We start from the raw sequence: 20727 nt of genomic DNA, 5'->3' as shown, positions 1-20727 counted from the left end.
CAGGAAGGATGGGGTGGGAATGTTGTGGGACTAGATCCCACACTGCAGTGGTTTGGAAAACATGGGTAGGATTTTTACTTTTCCTCTCAGGTTTCCTGCTTAGTACAGTTTGTACGATTTTTCTCATAGGGGGTAGAAATGACCACCTTAACCCCCTGCCCGAACACACTGCCTGGGTGGGGGTACACTCCATTAGTGGCACTAGGAAATTGTACTAGGTAGAAAACCTGAGGAGATAATTTTTCCAAAGTCCCATCCTCAATTTGATGAGACTTTGAATAGGATAAGGATGGGATTTTCAGGTGTCATATCAGCAAATAAAGCATTTAATGTTGTTCCTCGAGCTTGTGTAAGTTCACCATTACAAATTAACCAAACAAGGTCATGATAGGATTTTTAAGTGTCATGTCAGCACTTTCCCACCCCAATTCTCCCTGGGTCGGATCCCTCTACTGCTGAGCTGCCTGTACTACGTCGTGCGCCCCAGACACAATAAGTCGATGAAAAGACTACCTTACCCCTGCCCGAGTGGGGGTAAGGCGATCTTTTCCGCTGTGTGAGGTGCACAGAAGTAGGAGCAACTCGAAAGTAGAGGATCCAGATCTATTCTCCCACCCCACCTAAGTCCCATCAAACCTTTCCTTCATCATGGGCATTGATACTTTCTAAAGCCCAAAGGGAGGGGTAGTTTCAAGTTTTAACCCCCAAATAATAGGGAGAGGGTGCAAGTGCAACTTCAAATTAAATTGTGTAAAACTCCAACAACAGTAACCATTGGATAGTTTGATTTAATAAATTTTGGATTATTCAAACAAAAGACCCTTGTTGATTCTCTCACCTTTAAAAGAAATTCTCAAGTATAAAAATTCGATTTTAAACCTTTAAGGGGCACTTCACTTGTGAGTAGACAACCTAAAATGTATTGGATATATTAATGGCATTAGCTCCATCAACCAACAAATAGCGTAGAAGCTTTGTGACACCTTTTTAAGGTATTGATGAGCATTAACAAGCACATATCAAAATATGAATGCCTTCACTTTCCTAGCTCTACAACACTATACATATTTAGAAGAAATATTTTTTTTGTTAAACATTTAGAAGAAATATTTTTCTACCCGGTGGTGCGTTTGGCGTGGTGACCAAGCATAGACACATAACAGCCTTGGGGCCATTAGGAATTTCCACCTTTACATGGGGGCAAGGTAGTTATGTGTCTAGGCGTGGCGACCACGCCTAGCCCATGACTAGGTAGCGTTCTTTCTACCTATTTTTTTGGTAATATTTAAAAGAAATATTTTAACCCCTAATCAAAGTAGTGTGGCTTTGGAACTATTAAGTTCTCTAGTTAGATTTTTATGTTACTTGGAAAGAAAAATGAATTGCCTGTTTAGACCCTTGACAATCCAAGCTGGCATTAAATGTCTAATCTTTATTGTATCAAGTAGTGCAAATAGAGGAAGGATACTTCTAATATTTTCTGTTATCAGTCTGATTTAATTCTCATGATCAATAATGCAACTTCGAACTTCCACCTAAATTGTGTGAAGCTGAATTATAATGAAAGCATGAAATGTACCTAAAGTAGTGTGATATGCAAAATATTTTCAACCCTCAATACTTAGATAACATGTCACCAATTTTATTTATTTTTTGTTTGGTGGGGGAGTGGGGGATTGGGGGTTGAATAGCATTCACTTAACATAATAGTATGAGATGAGGTCAGCAAGAACATCCCTTCTCATTGTTAGATCCCACATCGGATCCACATTAAATTTGTATACCTGGTAGTATCTCCACTTGAGAGACCTGTCTTTTGAGATTAAAATCTAGCATGGTAGCAGAATTAGTCCCGATCCCATCATCTGACGGTTCACTATTTGTCACATGGAAGAAATGTGTTAGTCCATGTGATAGAAGATCAAGTAAGCATATCGTTGGTACAATTTCAGTTTAATTTTGGCCTACCACTATCTCTGTTGCGCATGTCCATACCACCTAAGACAAGCTTCCCACAACTTATCACGAATTGGGATAATGCCCAAGTCAAGACCGATTAAGCATTTGAATCCCATATGTACATTTCATCCCTAGGAAATAGCATGCATTACCATGTCAGGAATCTTTGCCTTCAAATGGATGGCATACAAGGTAACAAAATTACAGTTCTAGGCATGCGATAGAACCCATTTTAGCCCCGCTCAACAAATTCAAGTCACTTCTTGTAATCTGCCTTCCGTCATAGCATCTCAAACATCTGCATCACAAACATGTATCAAGTTAATAGAAGTCCATGACTAGCAAAAACGGTAAAGAAAAGAACTCACATCAATGGGCATCTTCTCAATAACTACACCCGTGCTCTCGTCAATGTTTTTCAGGGTCATCACTTCACCAGCCCCAGCAACCATGTTGATCACAATTCCATCTGCACATATTTATTTCAATCAGTCATCAAGAATACACCCTGCCTAGCTAATACTCAACTCTGTTATTGCTAGGAAGAGAAAAACCTGCTGCCAAACAAGTTGTCATGCGCCTCAAGTATGTTTCCTGCAAATAAATCATCAAAAACAAAATTAAGTACACCAAAATAATTTAAGCTGCCATAAGATATCCTTATGATAAGTGATTAATTATAGCCATGCCAACCCCCAACATATCGTCGGACCTGATAATGAAATTCTAGAAGTATATGCAAGAACAGTAAAAGAGCTTATAAAGGAAATACAGGGCATGACGCCTTGCCATTACTAGCATTCCTTTTTCTAATCCATTTACCAGCAGAAAAAATAACAATAACAGAGCCATCTTTCTAAAGATACAACCCTGCCAAAATTCTATGAAAATGTAGTATGGGAAGAGGAAGATGAATGCTGAGTCATTGGTTAGCTTGAAAGAAAGGTCCACAAACTTGAAATTCTGCTATACAGGGGAATCATTATTTGACCTCTTTCTTTCACTAGATAATGATTATTGAACAGGACACCAAAGAAGGGCTTGAAGTACCAGCGCGCTATCCCTGTTTATAAAAAGCATAGTTGGGAGTTCTTAACCTTCAGCAAACCACTTCGCAAAATCAATAATCATTGTGTCAATTGACAGAAATAATGCATGGATGTAAATAACTAGTACTACAAAAAAAATGCAGATATGAAGAAAATCGAGTAGACAAAATATGCAATCCATCATATATCCCTATTGTCTCTTTTCATTTGCTGTGTTGAGATTGGGGAATCACCTGGTCTTGAATGATCAATACAGGTAACAAAATATGTTAATAAATAACATGCTCAGATCATTACAATTATCCCACTAACATGACATTGGGAGCAATAAGTAGCAAACCAGTGGCCTATAACAATATGCAGGTTCTGGATCTTGGCAAACTATCTTAAACCAAAAATAATGACTCAAATGCAATCACAACACTTTCTCATATGAAAGATGTATGGAAATACTCCTATGACCTTAAAAGCATTCAATGTAAGTAAAATACAACAAATGGGATATTCGGCATTGAACAAACAGAAGCTTCACCTTTTTAGTTGGTAACTCATGATTTATCAAAACATGAGCACAAATAGATGACTCCCCTGAAGAAACATGAGGTAGACATGCATCTGTTACAACTATCATAAACAACTCATGCTCTTCATTTCCAGTTTCATGGTTTACTTCAGCATTAGCTGCAGCAGGTTTATGGTTCAATTTCATGGTTGCTTGACGGAATTTGTCCAATTTCAGCATGCGTTCGGCTTCAGCCAAGTCACTGTACTATATAATGTGATAGACAAATATTAAAATACATGCGAGAAAATAATCAAAGAGCAAGGAAGGAGTTATGATGGAAAAGATTAAGTTGTTAAACCATATTTACCAAATCAGCACCATAAGTCCCACAAAGGAAAGATTTTTTCAAGTACCAAAGGCAAAGGAAAATTACAATGGAAGGTGAAAGTGCACTGGACAACAGAGTGAATAATCAAGAATGAGATAACCTAAAACCCTAAAAGCCAGTATCGGCTCAAACCACTCCAACAAGACAATGGTAAAGTTTGTAAAACATTGGCATGGGAATTTAACATTTCTTTGGTTGCATGGATAGGCCAAGCAACCTTTGTGATTCAGAATTTCACCTTGGGTTGATGAATTGGTAAACCAACACCCAGCATTTTAATGAGCATCAGAATAAACCCAATGGGAAAATCATATCATTAGGAGCTTCTGTATGCATAACACCATAAGACAACAGCTCAAGCAACACACTATATTGTCTAATTTGGTTCAAGATTTCATGAATAAGATTTGCCAAATTGGTCATGTCATTCACCCAAAAAGGCCAAAATCCTGCCTGCTGCCAAATTTTCAAGACGCTTCTCACAAAATATTGGGTGCTTTCACAAGCATTATCCATCCAAAAAAGGGCAATTTATCAAAAAGAGCAGTGAAAATGGAGATGGGTTATTGGTTTATAAATTTTTTTGTTCTTCCCATTGGACATCCATCAGGATTAGATGGGCCATGGGACTGAAATGGAGATGGGTTTACACAGTTTTGTTTTACTTTTCGTACCTATGTAGGAATTATTTAATTCTCTAATTGTGTGTCCCACATGACCATAACTTGTTGGCGAAGTGTTTCTTAATATAGTACTTGGATTTAATTGCGGAGATCTATTGACTACCAACTTGGGGATTAGAGTCCTACTCTAAATAGCAATCCTTGATGGGGAGGAGTGTATCACAATATCTATACAAAGGACTTTAGGCCCTCCCTTTGTCCGTGCTAAGTTTCAGAAATTGGATCCTCTACTGCCGAGCTATCCGGCAGGACCATGCTGCCCAGACACTGTGTTGCGCGCAATGTCCGCCTTACCCATGCCCAAACGCCTTGCCCGAGTGGGGGTAAGGCAGTCATTGCGCACGTCACCATGTCTAGGCAGCACGGTCCTGCCGGGCAGCTCGGTAGTAGAGGATCTGGATCCTAAGTTTCATATTAGTCTATCACTGAGAAACATTATGGGAGATGAAGAGGGGGACTTCTAATGGGAAGACAAAGAATCATCACAGAGCATACGTGGTGAATGGTATGCGTCTTTCTCTCTTATGTTTGTGATTCTAGAATGTTATTGGCAAGATACTTATGTATTCGTGTGTATGGGTATATCAATCTTACAACCTAAACTTAGAAGTTCATCCATTTCAACACGTAAACCAGCCTTCTATCAATTCAGTGAAATCCAAAATAGTAGTAAAATTTATCACCAAACGCTTTTGTTGCGTGTGAAAACCTCCGGTAGTGGTTCGCCCGTGGATGAACCTGCAAAAACCAAGCAATGAGCGCAAGAGGGCCGGTGTGGCTCCGGCCTAGGACTCTCCGATGCTCAAGTCAGGTCTTCGACGCGACAGCGTAACTGCGTATTCAAAAGCCAGATGTGGAATAGAGCTCCATACCTGGGTATTTATAGAGTAAGGAGGAGATGAGACGGTTGGGAGAGTCCTAGTATGGTAGGAGTCCTTCTTTCGGAAGGTTCTCTCGCGTAGAGCGGAGTGGAGAGTTATTTTGGGGTCGGACTCTTATTAAGGTAAGAGTCCATGTAGAGTGTGATTACGTGTTGTCTTGGGATCGTGGCTCGGTCCTTATCCCGTGATTCTCGGGATGTCTTGACATGGCCTGGAGATCCCGTGGGGTGCTATGGGAGCCTCAATGGAGGAGGGCTCGGCCTACGAGGTCGGCCCGTGGGGTCGGCCATGGAGGTCGGCCCGAGAGGAGGTTGGTCTCGGCCATGAGGTCGGCTAGGAGTCCCTGGCTGACCCGTATAATCTCGGCCTCAGTCACCGGCCAGCTCGCTCAACCAGGCTTTGTCAGGTGACTTATCGGATATGGGGTCGGCCCAATTTCCTGCTCGGCCCAACTCGGTTCCCGGACTGAGGTCGGGTCGGCCACGTGGCAGCCTCCGATAGGTGGGGTGTTTTATGCCTCATCACAGGCCCCCCCACTCATCAGGTGTCGGCTCGGCGCTGATGAGTGAAATTTCCTGGGCGCTTGTCGGGAAGATTCTTGCGGTTGGGCCGAGACTATTTATTGCTGCGGATTTCACGCTGCACGATCTGACGGTTGGGTGTCCGTGCCACGTCAGCAGAGTCATTATGGGGGGCTCGGGAATTCGAAACGTCCTTTGATCTGGGCCGTTGGATCATGCTGAGCTCTGGTCGGCCGTTGGATCAGTGAAACCCAAGGTTTATAAATAGGCGACTCCTAACTATTCATTCTTCACTACTCTAAGTTATTGACTTCTCGGCCAGTTTGGAACCGTCAACTCGATAGATCTCGTCGTTTGTCTGCTCGTGATCGACTCGGCTGAAGCTTCATTCGTGATCGACTCGGCTGTCGTTTCGTTCCCGCTCAACTCTTCTTCAACCAGTAAGTCTTCTCCGCCCAATATGTCAGTTGGTAGTAGTCCTATGAGCCGAGAACTCCCCGTCCGCTCTCCCACCATAGACTGTTGGGCTCGACCTCGAGCGAGCCCGATGTGGTGGAGCTTCGTCGGCCGAGGTGGCCGAGCCCCCGTTACCCATGGAGTTCGACCACGCGGCCCAATCCATAGCCGCAGACCGGGCCGAGAACTCCGGGTCGTCCTCATCCGATGAGGAATCAAGTGAGGGAGATTCGTCCGAGATGGGGGTTGGCTCGGTAAGCTCGTCTACCGACGCCCCTGAGCCCGAGGAAGGCGGTGCGGCACTGCTTCCGAGCACAATCACGGAGGCCGACCTCGACTATCCGAGGACGACCTACGCCATCCCCGAGGACATTCAGCTCCGAGTTCCTAATCCCGGGAGATGGCCTCGCTTCATCGGGCCCGGCGAGGTGGCTCTGCACGAGACGCCCTTCAAGTATGCGTTTCGGCTCCCCGTTCTCAGCCTGGTGGACCAGATCCTGGACCACTTCCACCTGTCTCCTGGTCAGCTGGTGCCGAACTCCTGGCTGGCCGTCTATGGTTTCTACGCCCTGTTCTGCGAGATGGGCCGAGGTGCTAGCGTGGCGCTTTTTTCTCGGCTCTTCTTCCTGAAGAAGTCTCCCGAGAAGGGGTGGTATTATTTCTGCCGCCGATCAGGGAAGAGCGCGGCTCTAGGCGGTCACAAGTTTCTGGTCGGCACGCCGACCTTCAACAAGTACTGGAAGCCCCGCTTTTTCTTCGCTTCCATTCCCAACAGCCCTCTCCGAACCGAGTGGAAGGAGATGAACCTGAACTATGTAAATAGGGTACTACCCCTGACCGAGAACGAGATGACCTCGCTCGACCTGATCCCCCAGCGTCCGCCCTTCGATGTTCTCCGGCTTCAGGACGAGGGGTTTCTTCAGAGTTGGCATATGACCCCTGGTAGGAACCCTTGCCGAGCTTATCTCAGTTATCCGAGCCGACCCCTTAACTTAGTTTTCTTTTCCTTTTCTGACTTGTTTCCCATGTTTTCGGTTTCTCTTGCAGTGGTCGGCCACATTCCTCCAATGGACACAGCTCGGCTGAGGGCCGAGATTATCGCGGATAGGAAGAAGAAGAATGCCGAGAAGAGACCCCGGGGCGAGTCCTCCAAGGCCTCCAAGGGAAAGGGGGTGATGCCGGGACCATCGGACGCGGTGGTCGGTCTGGAGGCCGAGAAGAACACGGGTCAGGCCGGGTCTCCGAGGAAGGGGAAAGGCCGAAAAGGCGAGAGGAGCCCGCCGAGAGACATTAAACGCCAAAAGCTCTCGGTTAACCTGACAAGTGGCGGCCTTCCGCCCGTGGCCTCCCCCACCAACATCTCCCGATACGTCCTGGGGAGGGCTTCGGCCAACAACGTCCCTGTGAGGCCGACCTGGCGTCTCTTCCCGGGGGACTCGGCCTTGACGTCGGCCGCTCACGCCAAGGAGTGGCTGGATGCCAGTCGGCTCCCAGCCGATAAGGAGAAGCTGGAGGCGCTGTCTGACCCTGAGCTCCTCTCCACCCTTTTTCAAGACTTCAACATGGTAAGTTTCCTTGTCGGCTCTTGCCTATGATCTGATATGTGTAGTTTATCCTGATTTTTTGTTCTCATGCTTTTTTGTAGGGGTTCGCCAAAGCAGTGGAGACCATGCTCCGCTTCGAGCGGCTCCTGACCGAGAACTATTCCTTGGATGTCCAGTGCAAGAAGGCTTATCAGGACGCCCAGGATGCCGTTCAGAGGCGTCGGGAGACCCAAGAGAAGCTCACCGCTGCTGAGGCCGAAGTGGAGAGCTCTCAGGCCGAGGTGGCCAGGTAGAGAGAGAAGGTCCGGGCTCTGCAGGCTCGGCTTGCCGAGGTGAAGGAGAAGGCCAAGGAAGATCTGGCCACGGCTCGGAGCACGGCGATTAGCGACTATCTCCAATCGGAGGAGTACGCCGATATCTGCCACGAGATCAGGAAGCCTCCCTTCGTCGAAGGTTTTGAAGCAGGCCGAGCTGAGCTTTTGGCCGAGATCAAGGCAGCGTATCCTGATCTCAATCTCTCCCGCTTTGACGATGATGCGACTACTTTTGCGGGGAGATGGGAGATGAGGAGGGGCCGAGGTCACCCAAGCTCAGCCCCAGGCACTCGCTCAGCGACGTCGTCCCTCCGGGAGCTGGACCTCAAGACCTGCGCGAGCCCAACACCGTGGACGCCTCCGAGGGTGCCTCCAAGTCCCACGCCGAGGAGGCGGAGATGTAAAAATTTTTTTTTTTTTTTTTTTTTTTATGGGTGGGGCCGAGCTGCCCCTTTTGTAACCGTGCCGATCAGTCGGCTTTCAATGAATAAAACAACTTATTTTTGTCAAAATTTGTCTAAGTATTTGAACTCGGCGCCCTCAGTATTCTTTTCCTTGCGTATTTTGTTTCGTTTGTGGCCAAGCTGCCGAGTCGTTTCACTAACCAAGCTTAGGAACTCGTCTCTTTTTTATCCATACCAAACGTTGTCGGTGGTTTCGGCTATGCCCGCCCGAGGTCAATGCGATCTTCGCATTATTTGGTTAATTCGCCTTTCCCTTCAGCCAGATTGGAGAGGCTATCATATAAGCGGACGCGTGGCCGAATATCCTTCTTGGCCGAGCCTAATGCCTTAGCGTGGTTTTGTACTTCATTAGGCTCGGCCAAATAGGGACGTTGGCCCCTGCGAGGTCGGCCATGTCTATGTGGACATGTCTTACGACTCGGTTGCCGACCTATGAGGGTCGGTTTTTTATGTCGGCCTGGTCTATGAGGACCGGTCTTATGACTTGGCTGTCGACATATGAGGGTCAGTCTTTGATGTCGGCCTGGTCTATGAGGACCGGTCTTACGACTTGGCTGCCGACCTATGAGGGTCGGTCTTTGATGTCGGCCTGGTCTATGAGGACCGGTCTTATGACTTGGCTGCCGACCTATGAGGGTCGGTCTTTGATGTCGGCCTGGTCTATGAGGACCGGTCTTATGACTTGGCTGCAGACCTATGAGGGTCGGTCTTTGATGTCGGCCTGGTCTATGAGGACCGGTCTTATGACTTCGACTTGGGAGCTTGCCAATACGTTGAGTGTTGGAGAAAAAACTTTATTAAATCAAATGTCGGAACTGAAACCGAATACAAGCATGTTCCATTATTGAAAAAACTTTTTCAAATTTTCCGAGTTCCAAGGTCTCGGTACCTTCTTGCCCCCCGGAGTCTGCAAGCGATATGTGCCAGGGCGAATTTGCTTGGAGACTATGTACGGGCCTTCCCAGTTTGGTGCTAATTTTCCTTGTTGCCTCGGCTGGGATGCGCTGAGTTTTCTGAGAACAAGGTCCCCTTGACGAAAATGCCGCTCTTTGACTCTTGAATCATAGTAGCTTGCCGTCTTCTGTTGGTACGCCGCGTTTCGGAGTAGGGCATTTTCTCGGACTTCATCGAGGAAGTCCAAATTGGCTCGTAGCCCATCTTCATAGGTCTTCTCATCGAAGTTGAGCACTCGGTATGAGGAAGCCATAACTTCAACCGGTGCGAGGGCTTCGGTCCCATAAGCGAGGCGAAATGGACTCTCCCCGGTTGGAGTTCTTACAGTTGTCCGATATGCCCATAGGACGCTTGGGAGTTCTTCCACCCATCTCCCCTTGGCCTCATCCAACCTCCTTTTAATGCCGGCAAGTAATGTTCGGTTGGACACTTCTACTTGTCCGTTTGCTTGTGGGTGAGCTACCGAGATGGGTCGGAAGTCAATATGGAAGTGCTCGCAGAATTCTCGGAAGGTCGGGTTGTTGAATTACGCGCCATTATCAGTGATGAGAACTTTCGGTAGCCCGAACCGGTAGATGACCTTATCTCGGAAAAATTTTTCCATGTTCTTCTCAGTGATGGTGGCAAGGGGCTCGGCCTCGACCCACTTGGTGAAGTAATCGATCGCCACTACTACGTATTTTCCGTTTCCCGGCCTGGTGAAATCTCCGAGAATGTCCATTCCCCACATGGCGAATGGGATTGGGCTCAGCATTGAGGTTAATTTTGTTGCGGGTCGGCTTGGGATTGGCGCGAACAGTTGGCACTTCTCACATGTTTTCACGTATTTCATGGCCTCTTCTTGCATTCGTGGCCAATAGAATCCTTGACGAAGTATCTTGTATGCAAGAGCTCGGCCGCCCATGTGACTCCCGCATATTCCCTCATGCACCTCGGCCAATGCATATTCGGCCCCCTTCGGTCCCAGACATCGGAGAAGAGGGGCCGAGATTGCCCTTTTGTAGAGTACTCCGTCGATCATCGAGTACTTGGAAGATCGGATCTTGACCTTCCTTGCTTCATCTCGGTTCCCCGGGAGCAGGTCATTCTCCAAGTAGTTGACAATGGGGTCCAACCAGGTCGGCCCATCCTCTTCAATGTGCTTTATGCTTTCGTCTTGTAAGGATGGCTTCTCCAATATTTCTATGTATACTGACCTGCTCAGATATTGGAGGTCGGCTTCGGCCAACCTAGATAAGGAGTCCGCCGCGGCATTCTCTTCTCTCGGTATTCGAGTCATCTCAAAGTGTTCGAGCTCGGAGATCAGATCTCGGGCTCGATCCAAGTATGCTATCATCCTTTCGTCTTTTGCCTCGTAGTCTCCGTTGACCTGGTTGACCACGAGTTGGGAGTCTCCTCGCACCTTCAACCGCTTTATGCCCATAGCTTTGCTAACTCGAAGTCCAGCTAGAAGGGCTTCATATTCAGCCTCATTGTTTGAGGCGGGAAACTTGAACCTTAGGGCATATTGGACCAGAAAACCTTCGGGCCTTACAAGTATTAGGCCAGCCCCGCTTCCTCCGGAATTGCTTGAGCCGTCAACATTCATGGTCCAAGTCGGGTCGGCCGTAGTCCCGACCTTCTCGACTGTCTTTTCTTCTACAACCTCATGCTCGGGCCCCATGCATTTGGCGATGAAGTTGGCCAGGGCTTGTCCTTTTATCGCCGTCCTCGGTCGATAGCTTATATCGTATTCACTCACTCAACGCCCAGAAATCAGCCGTCCCGAAACGTCGGGTTTGTGTAATATCTTTTTGAGTGGCTGGTCGGTCGATCCACGATCGGATGGGCTTGGAAGTACGGCCTTAGTTTCCTTGCGTGCGTGATTAGGGCGAATGCTACTTTCTCGAACCCGGAATACCTTGTCTCGGAGTCAACAAGAATGTGGCTGATATAGTATATCGGCCTTTGAGTTCGACTCTCTTCCCTAATCAACACCGCACTGACCGCTACGGGAGTGGCGGCTAAGTAGACTTGAAGTTCCTCTTTTGGTTCAGGTCGGCTGAGAAGAGGCGGGTTCTCCAAATATTTCTTCAGCTCTTCAAAAGCTTCTTGGCATTCGGATGACCAGATAAAATCTTTTGGGTTCCGAATATTCTTTAGGGCCTTAAAGAACGGTAGGCACCTGTCGCCCGATCTCGACATGAATCGCACCAACGCTGCCACACGTCCGTTTAGCCTTTGTACTTCTCGGATCGTCCTTGGAGGACTCATCTCTTGGATGGCTCTGATTTTTGCCGGATTGGCTTCGATGCCTCTGACAGAGACCATGAAGCCGAGGAACTTTCCCGAGGTTACGCCGAATGCACACTTGGCGGGATTCAGCTTCATCTGGTTCTTCCTCAATACGCTGAAGGCTTCTTCCAGGTCGGCCAAGTGGTGCTCGGCCTTCAAACTTTTCACCAACATGTCGTCCACGTAGAGTTCCATGTTCTTTCCGATCTGCTCACAGAATATATAGTTCACGAGGCGCTGGTATGTCGCTCCGGCATTCTTCAATCCGAACGGCATGACCTTGTAGCAAAAATTCTCTTGGTCAGTTCGGAAGGCCGTGTACGACTCGTCCTCCTCATGCATCATGATTTGGTTGTAGCCGGAGTACGCATCCATGAAACTCAGCATCTCGTGACCTGCCGTGGCGTCGATCAAGAGGTCGATTCGAGGTAATGGGTACTCATCTTTTGGGCAGGCCTTGTTGAGGTCGGTGTAGTCGACACACATTCTCCACTTCCCGTTCGGTTTAGGGACCATGACGACGTTAGCCAACCAGGTCGGGAATTTCTCTTCTCGGATGAATCCTGATCGGCGAAGCTTCTCCACCTCTTCTTTGATTGCAGTTTGCCGATCAAGTGCGTAGTTCCTTCTCTTCTGCCGGATTGGTTTTCGACCCGGATCCACATGGAGTCGGTGCTCAGCTATATGTCTGGGTATGCCTGACATGTCAGCGGCCGACCAGGCGAAGACATCGGCGTTCGCTTTTAAGAAAACTCCGAGCCGCCTTCTTTGATCTTTATTTAGTTGTGATCCGAGCTGGACCACCTTGGCTGGGTCATCTTCGCTGAGATGAAGTGGGGTCAGGTCTTCCACCGGTCGCCCTCTTCTCTCGATAAGCTCATCCCGCTGATCCTCGGGGAGATGTTCGACGCACATGGCCATTCCTCGAACATTACCCTTGTTTTGCTTGACGAAGGTAGCGTAGCACTCTCGTGCCTTCTTTTGGTCGCCTCGGACCTCGCCGACACCGTTCTCGGTGGGGAACTTCATCTTCAAGTGAGTCGGGGAGATGATGGCTTGGAGGGCGGTCAATGACGGACGGCCGAGTATGGCGTTGAAAGCCACTACCGACCGTACCACCATGAATTTGACTGGGATCGTTGCCTGGCAGGGAGCTTGCCCAACTATGACAAGTAGATCGATCGAGCCCTTGATAGTCGCGGCCGCTCCCGAGAACCCGTGAAGCGAGGTTCCTTCGGGCTTAAGCGCTTCGTCGCCGAAGCCAAATTGTCGGTACACTTCCAATGACATAAGGTCCACGGATGCGCCGGTATCGACCAATACACGGTGTACGGGTCTGTTCGCAATTTCTACCTGCACCACTAAAGCATCGTCATGAGGTAAACTTATACCTTCGAGGTCGGCTTCCGTGAAGGAGATCGTCACCGCCGGCTTGAGTTTCTTGGCGGGCATCTCGGCTACTCCGACGAAGCGAGCGTTTGCCTTAGCCTTTCGAGTACTCTCTTGCCCGGGCCCCCCGAGGATAGTGTATATGGGGGCTCCCTTGTCATTGCTCGGCCCGGATCCGTCCTCCTTCTTCTCGGCTCGGATCTTGTCATCATCTCTTTCAACTCGCCTGTTTTCAGCCCTAGGCTCGGCTCTTCTTTGATCCCGGTCATCAGGCCGCCGACCTCCTCGATCTTCTCGGCCTCCTTTGACATATCGCTTCAAGTGGCCCGCTTTTATCAGCTCTTCGATTTCTCTTTTCAGCTGATAACAATCTTCGGTGTCGTGACCGATGTCCTTGTGGAATTGGCAATATTTGTTGGGGTTCCGAGATGACCCCGCTTGCATCGGTCGGGGTCGGCGGATGTACCCCCCATCTTGTATTTGCATCAGGATCTCCTTGCGAGATGCATTCAATGGCATGTAGTCGGGGCTCCGAGCTCGATCCGACCTGTCCGCTCGGCGATCCGTCCTTGGCCTTTTGTCTTCTCTTCGGTCGTCCGTTGTCGGCCTTTTCTTGTCGGTACGACCTTCGTTGCCCTTCCGGGCCTGGAGGACCTCGGCCATATTTGCGAACTCGTTGCACCTCTCCAAGAGCTCGGCCAGGTTTCTTGTCGGCTTCCGGGCCAAGTCCTTGATAAGGTCCATGTCGGCCAATCCATTGCTCATAGCCGTATGGGCCGTGGCCTCATCCAAATCCTTGATATCTAAGGATTCCTTGTTGAAGCGGGAGACGAATGCTCGGATCGACTCGTCGGGCCTTTGTTTCACGCTGAGGAGGTTGATCGTGGTCTTCTTATGTTTCATACTACTCTGGAAGCGCGTGACAAAGGCTCGACAGAGTTGAGCGAAGCTTCTTATGGAATTCGGCGGCAACCAGGAAAACCATGAGGTCGCCGCGCCTTTGAGGGATGCAGGGAAGGCTCGGCAAGAAACGATCTCCGTTCCCCCGTACATGGTCATCATCGCATTAAAGTAGTTGATGTGATCTGTCGGGTCGGTCGTCCCGTCATACCGGTCGAACGGGGGAGGTTTGAAACCGTGTGGTAGCGGCGCGGTCATGATCTCGGGAGGATAAGGGTGACGCCCGACCAAAGAGTAGGCGTCCGGGGTCGCCTGTTTCTTCAACCCCTCCACCTGCTCGGCCAAGTCTCGTAGCCGCTTCTCCAGCTCGGTTTTAGGTGCTTGGCCAACCGGCTCCTCGGCCCGAGGTTGATAGGATCGGTCATCCCACTGTAGTCGGCCATTCTGGTCAGCTCGGTCCTCACCGTCCTTCCTTGTTCTTTTTTCTTCTTGGAAGTTGGACCCTCGGGGACTCCCCTGTTGTTCTTCTCGGGGAGGCGAGCTCGGACGCCGGGGAGTATGACGCGATCCTTCTCCGTGTCTCGGTGCGCGCCTTTCAACCGGGTCTTTCCTTTGTTCTCGGAATATCCTCGGCAGTTCGTCCTCTCCAATCCGTCCAGAAAATACCGACCTCCTTGCTACAGAGACGGCTGGTTCAATTTCATGCCCTGTTCGCGGGTTTGGCAATGTTCTTGTTCACCCCGTCGAGCGCCTCTACTGGGGCGCGGAGGTGGAGTCTTCTGACGAGACGGATGCGAGGATGCAGCCCGACTCGGCTCGGCCCTACGCCAGCCCTCATTTTGCTGCAAGTTTCTTTCAACGCGGGCCGGAGCTGGAGGGAGCGCGGCCGGCGGCTGACCCATCAGCCCGCCTTGGGCCATCTGGTTCATGAAGGCGCACAACATCTCGTTGGTGTGGAGCATCTGCAGCTGCAAATCCATAACCTGTCGATTATTTGCCGGGGCTTCTGGGTCCAAACTCTCCGGCAAGGGTGGTGGTGCAGGTAGGACATTCCCGTCCAAACTTGGCTCGGCCTGTACCCGGCTAGCCGCGGCCGTGGTTAGTGCACCTCCCCCATTCCCGCTCTCTGGAGGTGGAATGATGCCCGTGATGGGCTGCGCACCACCTGCCCTAGGGGGTCTTCTGTTTATCCCCTGCCGAGAGGCTTTGGGGGGCGGTGATCGTCTCGTCTGCACAACGGGTTGCGGCTCCTCCGTACGGGAAGTAGAGCCGTGCTGCCCTGACCTCGTATGCACCATTAGTATTGTTCTAGGAATTGGCAGAAACGACGATGCTTGCTGATGTCGTTCCCACAGACGGCGCCAAATCTGTTGCGTGTGAAAACCTCCGGTAGTGGTTCGCCCGTGGATGAACCTGCAAAAACCAAGCAATGAGCGCAAGAGGGCCGGTGTGGCTCCGGCCTAGGACTCTCCGATGCTCAAGTCAGGTCTTCGACGCGACAGCGTAACTGCGTATTCAAAAGCCAGATGTGGAATAGAGCTCCATACCTGGGTATTTATAGAGTAAGGAGGAGATGAGACGGTTGGGAGAGTCCTAGTATGGTAGGAGTCCTTCTTTCGGAAGGTTCTCTCGCGTAGAGCGGAGTGGAGAGTTATTTTCGGGGTCGGACTCTTATTAAGGTAAGAGTCCATGTAGAGTGTGATTCTGTGTTGTGCTGGGATCGTGGCTCGGTCCTTATCCCGTGATTCTCGGGATGTGCTGACGTGGCCCGGAGATCCCCGGTGGGGTGCTATGGGAGCCTCAATGGAGGAGGGCTCGGCCTACGAGGTCGGCCCGTGGGGTCGGCCATGGAGGTCGGCCCGAGAGGAGGTTGGTCTCGGCCATGAGGTCGGCTAGGAGTCCCTGGCTGACCCGTATAATCTCGGCCTCAGTCACCGGCCAGCTCGCTCAAACCAGGCTTTGTCAGGTGACTTATCGGATATGGGGTCGGCCCAATTTCCTGCTCGGCCCAACTCGGTTCTCGGATTGAGGTCGGGTCGGCCACGTGGCAGCCTCTGATAGGTGGGGTGTTTTATGCCTCATCAGCTTTAACACACAAAAGAAAAGTAAAGCACACCACAGAATCCAAGGAAATGTTAGGAAGGTTAGAGACAACAGAGCAGACAGCATCAAGCTCGTCACGTGAGCTACAGTACAACACTATAGGTAAGGAAGAATGTTTCCTTGCCACACGCAACAGATCCACCAACGTAACCTGCCAATTCTTGAAGTTAAAACAAAACAAAACACTATTGAACTGAAGCTCGAAATCTATTTGGTTCCAGGAAAATAAAATAAATTTCGATAAGGACATGATAGATTCTGGTTTTACCATCTTGAATTGAGGTCTGTCGACGGCCAAGTAGTAGTGACGTGGTTTACTGTAATTTTAGTAGAAGAAAAGATTATAATTTACATATCCAAATCTCAGTCCACTCATGAAAGAACTATTCAAAACTGTTATTGCTTATATCAATCATACCTGAAATGGGAACAGGAAGGAAAAGGAGAAGGAGAAGGAGAGGGAGACGAAGATGGTTTTTCGAAAGCATGGACTGCCATTCTTCCCCAAGATCACAAATATATTATGAGCTACAAGGGTTGTAGGGGATTAAAACCGAATTTTTGAATCTATTTTCTTCTTTAAAGCATTGCTATGAAGGAATGAACCAATTGTCAAACAACTGCGTAATCGTTAAGGCGAATATTCCCTCGCAAATTCTCAGTGGAATATTACTTTCGTTTAGTGTAACCAAATGTTTACCAAGAATATGCTTTCAATTTTTTTGCATTTTCAATCAACGACTTAAAATAAGAGAAATGTTCTCTGCGTCCCACGCATGGGCCACGTCCAGACACATGGGTAGGGTTGTAAACGGATCGGATTCGGTTTGGATAGTGCTACATCTGCATCCGCATCTACTTAGTTTTCGGACAGATTCGGATGGTGCTAAACAGATACGAACACGGATACGGATTGAATATTTTATCCATTTACATGTAAATATAGCTTTTCGGCTAGCTATAGACTATCCGTATCCACATTCGTTTAGCTTTCGGATGGATTCGGGTAGTGCTAAACGGGTACAGATACTAATACAGAAACAGATTTTGGCTATTCATTTACACCCCTACACATGAGGGCGGAAATGAACATCCCCCCCAAATGTGCCCATGTATGGGCTCTCATTAGCTGTTGTGAGTGGCATGGCCCCTATGTCCCACGCATAGAACACTCCCTTACTTAAAATATTTACGATAAGTATATAGTTTTAGGGTAAAGGTTGGTCACATCCATGTTATGCTCAGCTGAGTCTATCTCTCTCTCACCCCCTATGGAAATGATCTCTCTGCCCTTTTCATCCCAACGTCTTTATTGGGCATAGCTACTAGTTGATGTGTCCAACCTTCTCCCAAAGTTTTATTTCACCAATGGCAAAGGAAATCAACTTTAAATATGTTGAGTTCAGTTCCTCTGCACATACGTTCACTTACATGTACAAAGTCAAATGCCAACGCTTGTCTCACCTGTTGTAATTTAAATGATGAAAACATGCATTAATGTGAACGTATGAGTAGAGGAACTCAACTCAAATATGTCGGCCCCTTATTATAGGAAGTTGTTCGTATCCATGGGAGTCTGATTCAAAGACGATTCAAAGACGATTAAGGCAGGTAATCTCTGCACCATGAGTGAAAGAATACTCGGGTGTCGATTAGTATATGTGTGTATTAATTTTTTATATTTGGGAACAACTTTTTGTCACTAAAATGGTGAATTATGAAGTTGTAACTTGTAACATTCCTTTAATTTTCCCTTGTCTTATTCTCAAAAGTTATTTAATGTAGGGGAAAAAAAGTGTATAAAAAAAATAAAAAATTATTTAATGCAGTTTTTATGTGAAATAATAGGGATCTATCCTCATAGGGAAAAAAAAAAAAAAAGTATACTACACTAAAGGGCAAAAAAATAAAGTTACAATTTTTTTGTAATCAACCTTAGTTACAACAATATTTTATTTAATGTTGTTTTTATGTGAAAAATAACAAAATCTACCCTCATAGAAATTAAAAGTATGCTATACTAAAGGGCAAAATAATAAAGTTACAATTTACTTGTAATCAACCTTGGTTACAACAATATTCTCCCTTTAAATATTGCTTAAACAAATAAAATAATAATTGCAAAATAAAGATACATGTGTATAGTTGAGAATAGTCTCGTCTCCATACATAATTTGGGACTAGCTTTAGACTGAAGTGGAAGAAAAAAAAAAGGGAGAGGGTTCCTATGCTATCTGTGGGGAAAGATAAAAAACAATTGTTTGCTTAATTCCATATATTATTTTTGGGAAAAAGTTTTCTGCCCCAGAGTGTGGCCTACGCCAGCACTCCCATGAGTCTATCTCTCTCCTCCCCGTGTGAAAAGACATCTCTGCCCTCTTGTTTTAAGGAGGAGAGAGATAGACACATGGGAGTGCTGGCGTAGGCCACACTCCTGTACAGAAATCTGCTTCCCATTATTTTTTGGCCTAGATCAGGTTTGGGGCCTTCAATCCAGAATAAGAGGGGGGAGCAATAGGGGTGTCAATGGGTCGGGTTGGGCCGGGCCTGCCTAAACCCTGACCCTGACCCTAGAGGCCTTAACCTAAACCCTGACCCTGACCCAACCCTGGCAGGGCCAAGAAACCCTCAACCCTGACCCGACCCGACCCGACCCGACCCGACCCGACCCGACCCGACCCGACCCTGATTGACCCTGATAGGGTCGGGCAGGGTCGGGTTGGCCCTGATTGACCCTGTCTTGACCCTGATTTTCAGATCTTCCTTTTAGGCACAAACGTAGCATTCTAAGATAAGTTGCTTCAGTTACAATTGCTTTGATCTATTTTGAGGAACCCACAGCTACATTAAAATCCTCCCTAATAAAATAGTTAATGGCTTCAAGCCAAATCTTTACATACTGAAGCATCCATTTTAGACAGGTAGCAAGCATGTAAAATATGCATATGAACAAGTCGCACTGTCGCACTAACACATCGATTCTCATATGCAGACGCACCATACCAGACAATGGAAGTAAAGTGTATTAAAAAAAAAACAAAAGCTTAGTAGGTGTTCCTCGATTTGTAGTCTTTTACAACACAAAATTATCATCTCCAAAAGCTCAATTCTCAGCAAATGAAACCGGTAATGGAGAAAATTATGGGTCATAACAAAATCAATGAACAGGCAATTGAGCAGGAATGGATTTGCCAATAGGGTTATACCTTGATTTGGGGTATGGAATAAGCCAAGTTCCCCAAGTAAGATATTTTAGCGTACATCTTGGCTTCTGACAAGGAAACCCGACAGAGCAACTTGGAGAAAGAATTCCAATTGAATTTGATCTCCTGCTGCTCAGCCTGCTCTTCCTCCTTCTCCTCCTCATCTTCATCAATACTACAAACTCCAAAGTCACCGTCATGTCAACAAGAACATTCACCGCATCGTCGTCAGTATTCTCTTGAATCTACAGCACGATTCAAGAGATAACCCTTGGGAGAAGCACGAGATGCAGGGGAAGGGGCACAGCAGAGGAAGATGGAAAGGGAGGCAGCAGAGGAAGATGAACATACCTTGATGCCTTGATCGTCAAGTGAATCGCCGCCGGGAAGGAGGAACAAAGGAAGAGGAAGGCAGCAGGCTAGCGTCGAGCGGCGATTGATGAAGAGTGAAGAACTGAAGATTGAAAAATGAAAAGGGAAATAGAGAATATGGGGTTAGCCGAATAGGGTTTACTAGGTTATCTCTTATGAGAATTTTTGTATTTTCATTTATAATATTATATATTATTATAAATATATATGTTTATAACTAATACAGGGTCGGGTCCGGGCCGGGCTGGGCTAAGCCCGGGGTCTTATCCCGAACCCGACCCGACCCTGTCAGGGTCAGCCAAAATCTCAACCCTAACCCGCCCTTTGGGCTGGCAAATCAGGGTCGGGTCTGGGCCGGGCTCAGGGCGGGTTCGGGAGGGTTCGGGCCAGTCGGGTATTATTGACACCCCTAAGGAGCAAAGATAAAGGCGATGAAGGGAGGGAAGGGAAAGTCATAAACCCTATCGATGCCAATTCAGATCTGTGCAAGGCCTTATCTCAAGCAAGTAAGATAGACTGACCTATTTCCAATCCTTAGCTCCTTGATCTATGTAATCAGGATGTCTTGTCTTCCTCTTGCCCTCTTTTGCAATAAAATTTCTATTTATCGAAAACAAAAAAAATTCAGATCTTCGTATGCTCACCCGCAAATACTTATCCTTTTTTTTTTTATAATATTATCCTTTTTATTTTCATAAACACCTTTTTTTTTCTTTACTTTTTCAATGCCCGTAAATAAGACAAATAATGATACCTAATGAGTAGGTG

At 47.7% G+C, this 20727-nt stretch overlaps 1 protein-coding gene across 1 annotated transcript; it reads right to left on the bottom strand.

Moving 5' to 3' along the window:
- Positions 1-2063: 2063 nt before the first annotated feature.
- LOC122654643 lies at positions 2064-19810 on the bottom strand. The gene is made up of 8 exons (XM_043848840.1): positions 19806-19810; positions 19591-19762; positions 16653-16706; positions 16398-16535; positions 3541-3777; positions 2514-2553; positions 2328-2428; positions 2064-2257 (listed from the first exon to the last, which is right to left on the bottom strand). The coding sequence occupies exons 1-8, from the start codon at positions 19808-19810 to the stop codon at positions 2240-2242; spliced, it is 765 nt and encodes a 254-aa protein (XP_043704775.1). The 3' UTR covers positions 2064-2239.
- Between the last annotated feature and the right edge of the window lie 917 nt (positions 19811-20727).

The sequence above is a fragment of the Telopea speciosissima genome, chromosome 1 (genome assembly GCF_018873765.1).
Source record: "Telopea speciosissima isolate NSW1024214 ecotype Mountain lineage chromosome 1, Tspe_v1, whole genome shotgun sequence".
NCBI classification, from domain to species: domain Eukaryota; kingdom Viridiplantae; phylum Streptophyta; class Magnoliopsida; order Proteales; family Proteaceae; genus Telopea; species Telopea speciosissima.
This window is presented reverse-complemented; position numbering and strand designations above follow the sequence as displayed.

Excerpts from the sequence above, each read along its gene's own strand:
- LOC122654643 (XM_043848840.1), bottom strand. Across the intron at positions 16,536-16,652 it reads ACAGACCTCAATTCAAGATG|GTTACGTTGGTGGATCTGTT; the intron begins GTAAAACCAGAA and ends AAGAATTGGCAG. Across the intron at positions 3,778-16,397 it reads ACATTTCCTTGGATTCTGTG|TACAGTGACTTGGCTGAAGC; the intron begins GTGTGCTTTACT and ends CACATTATATAG.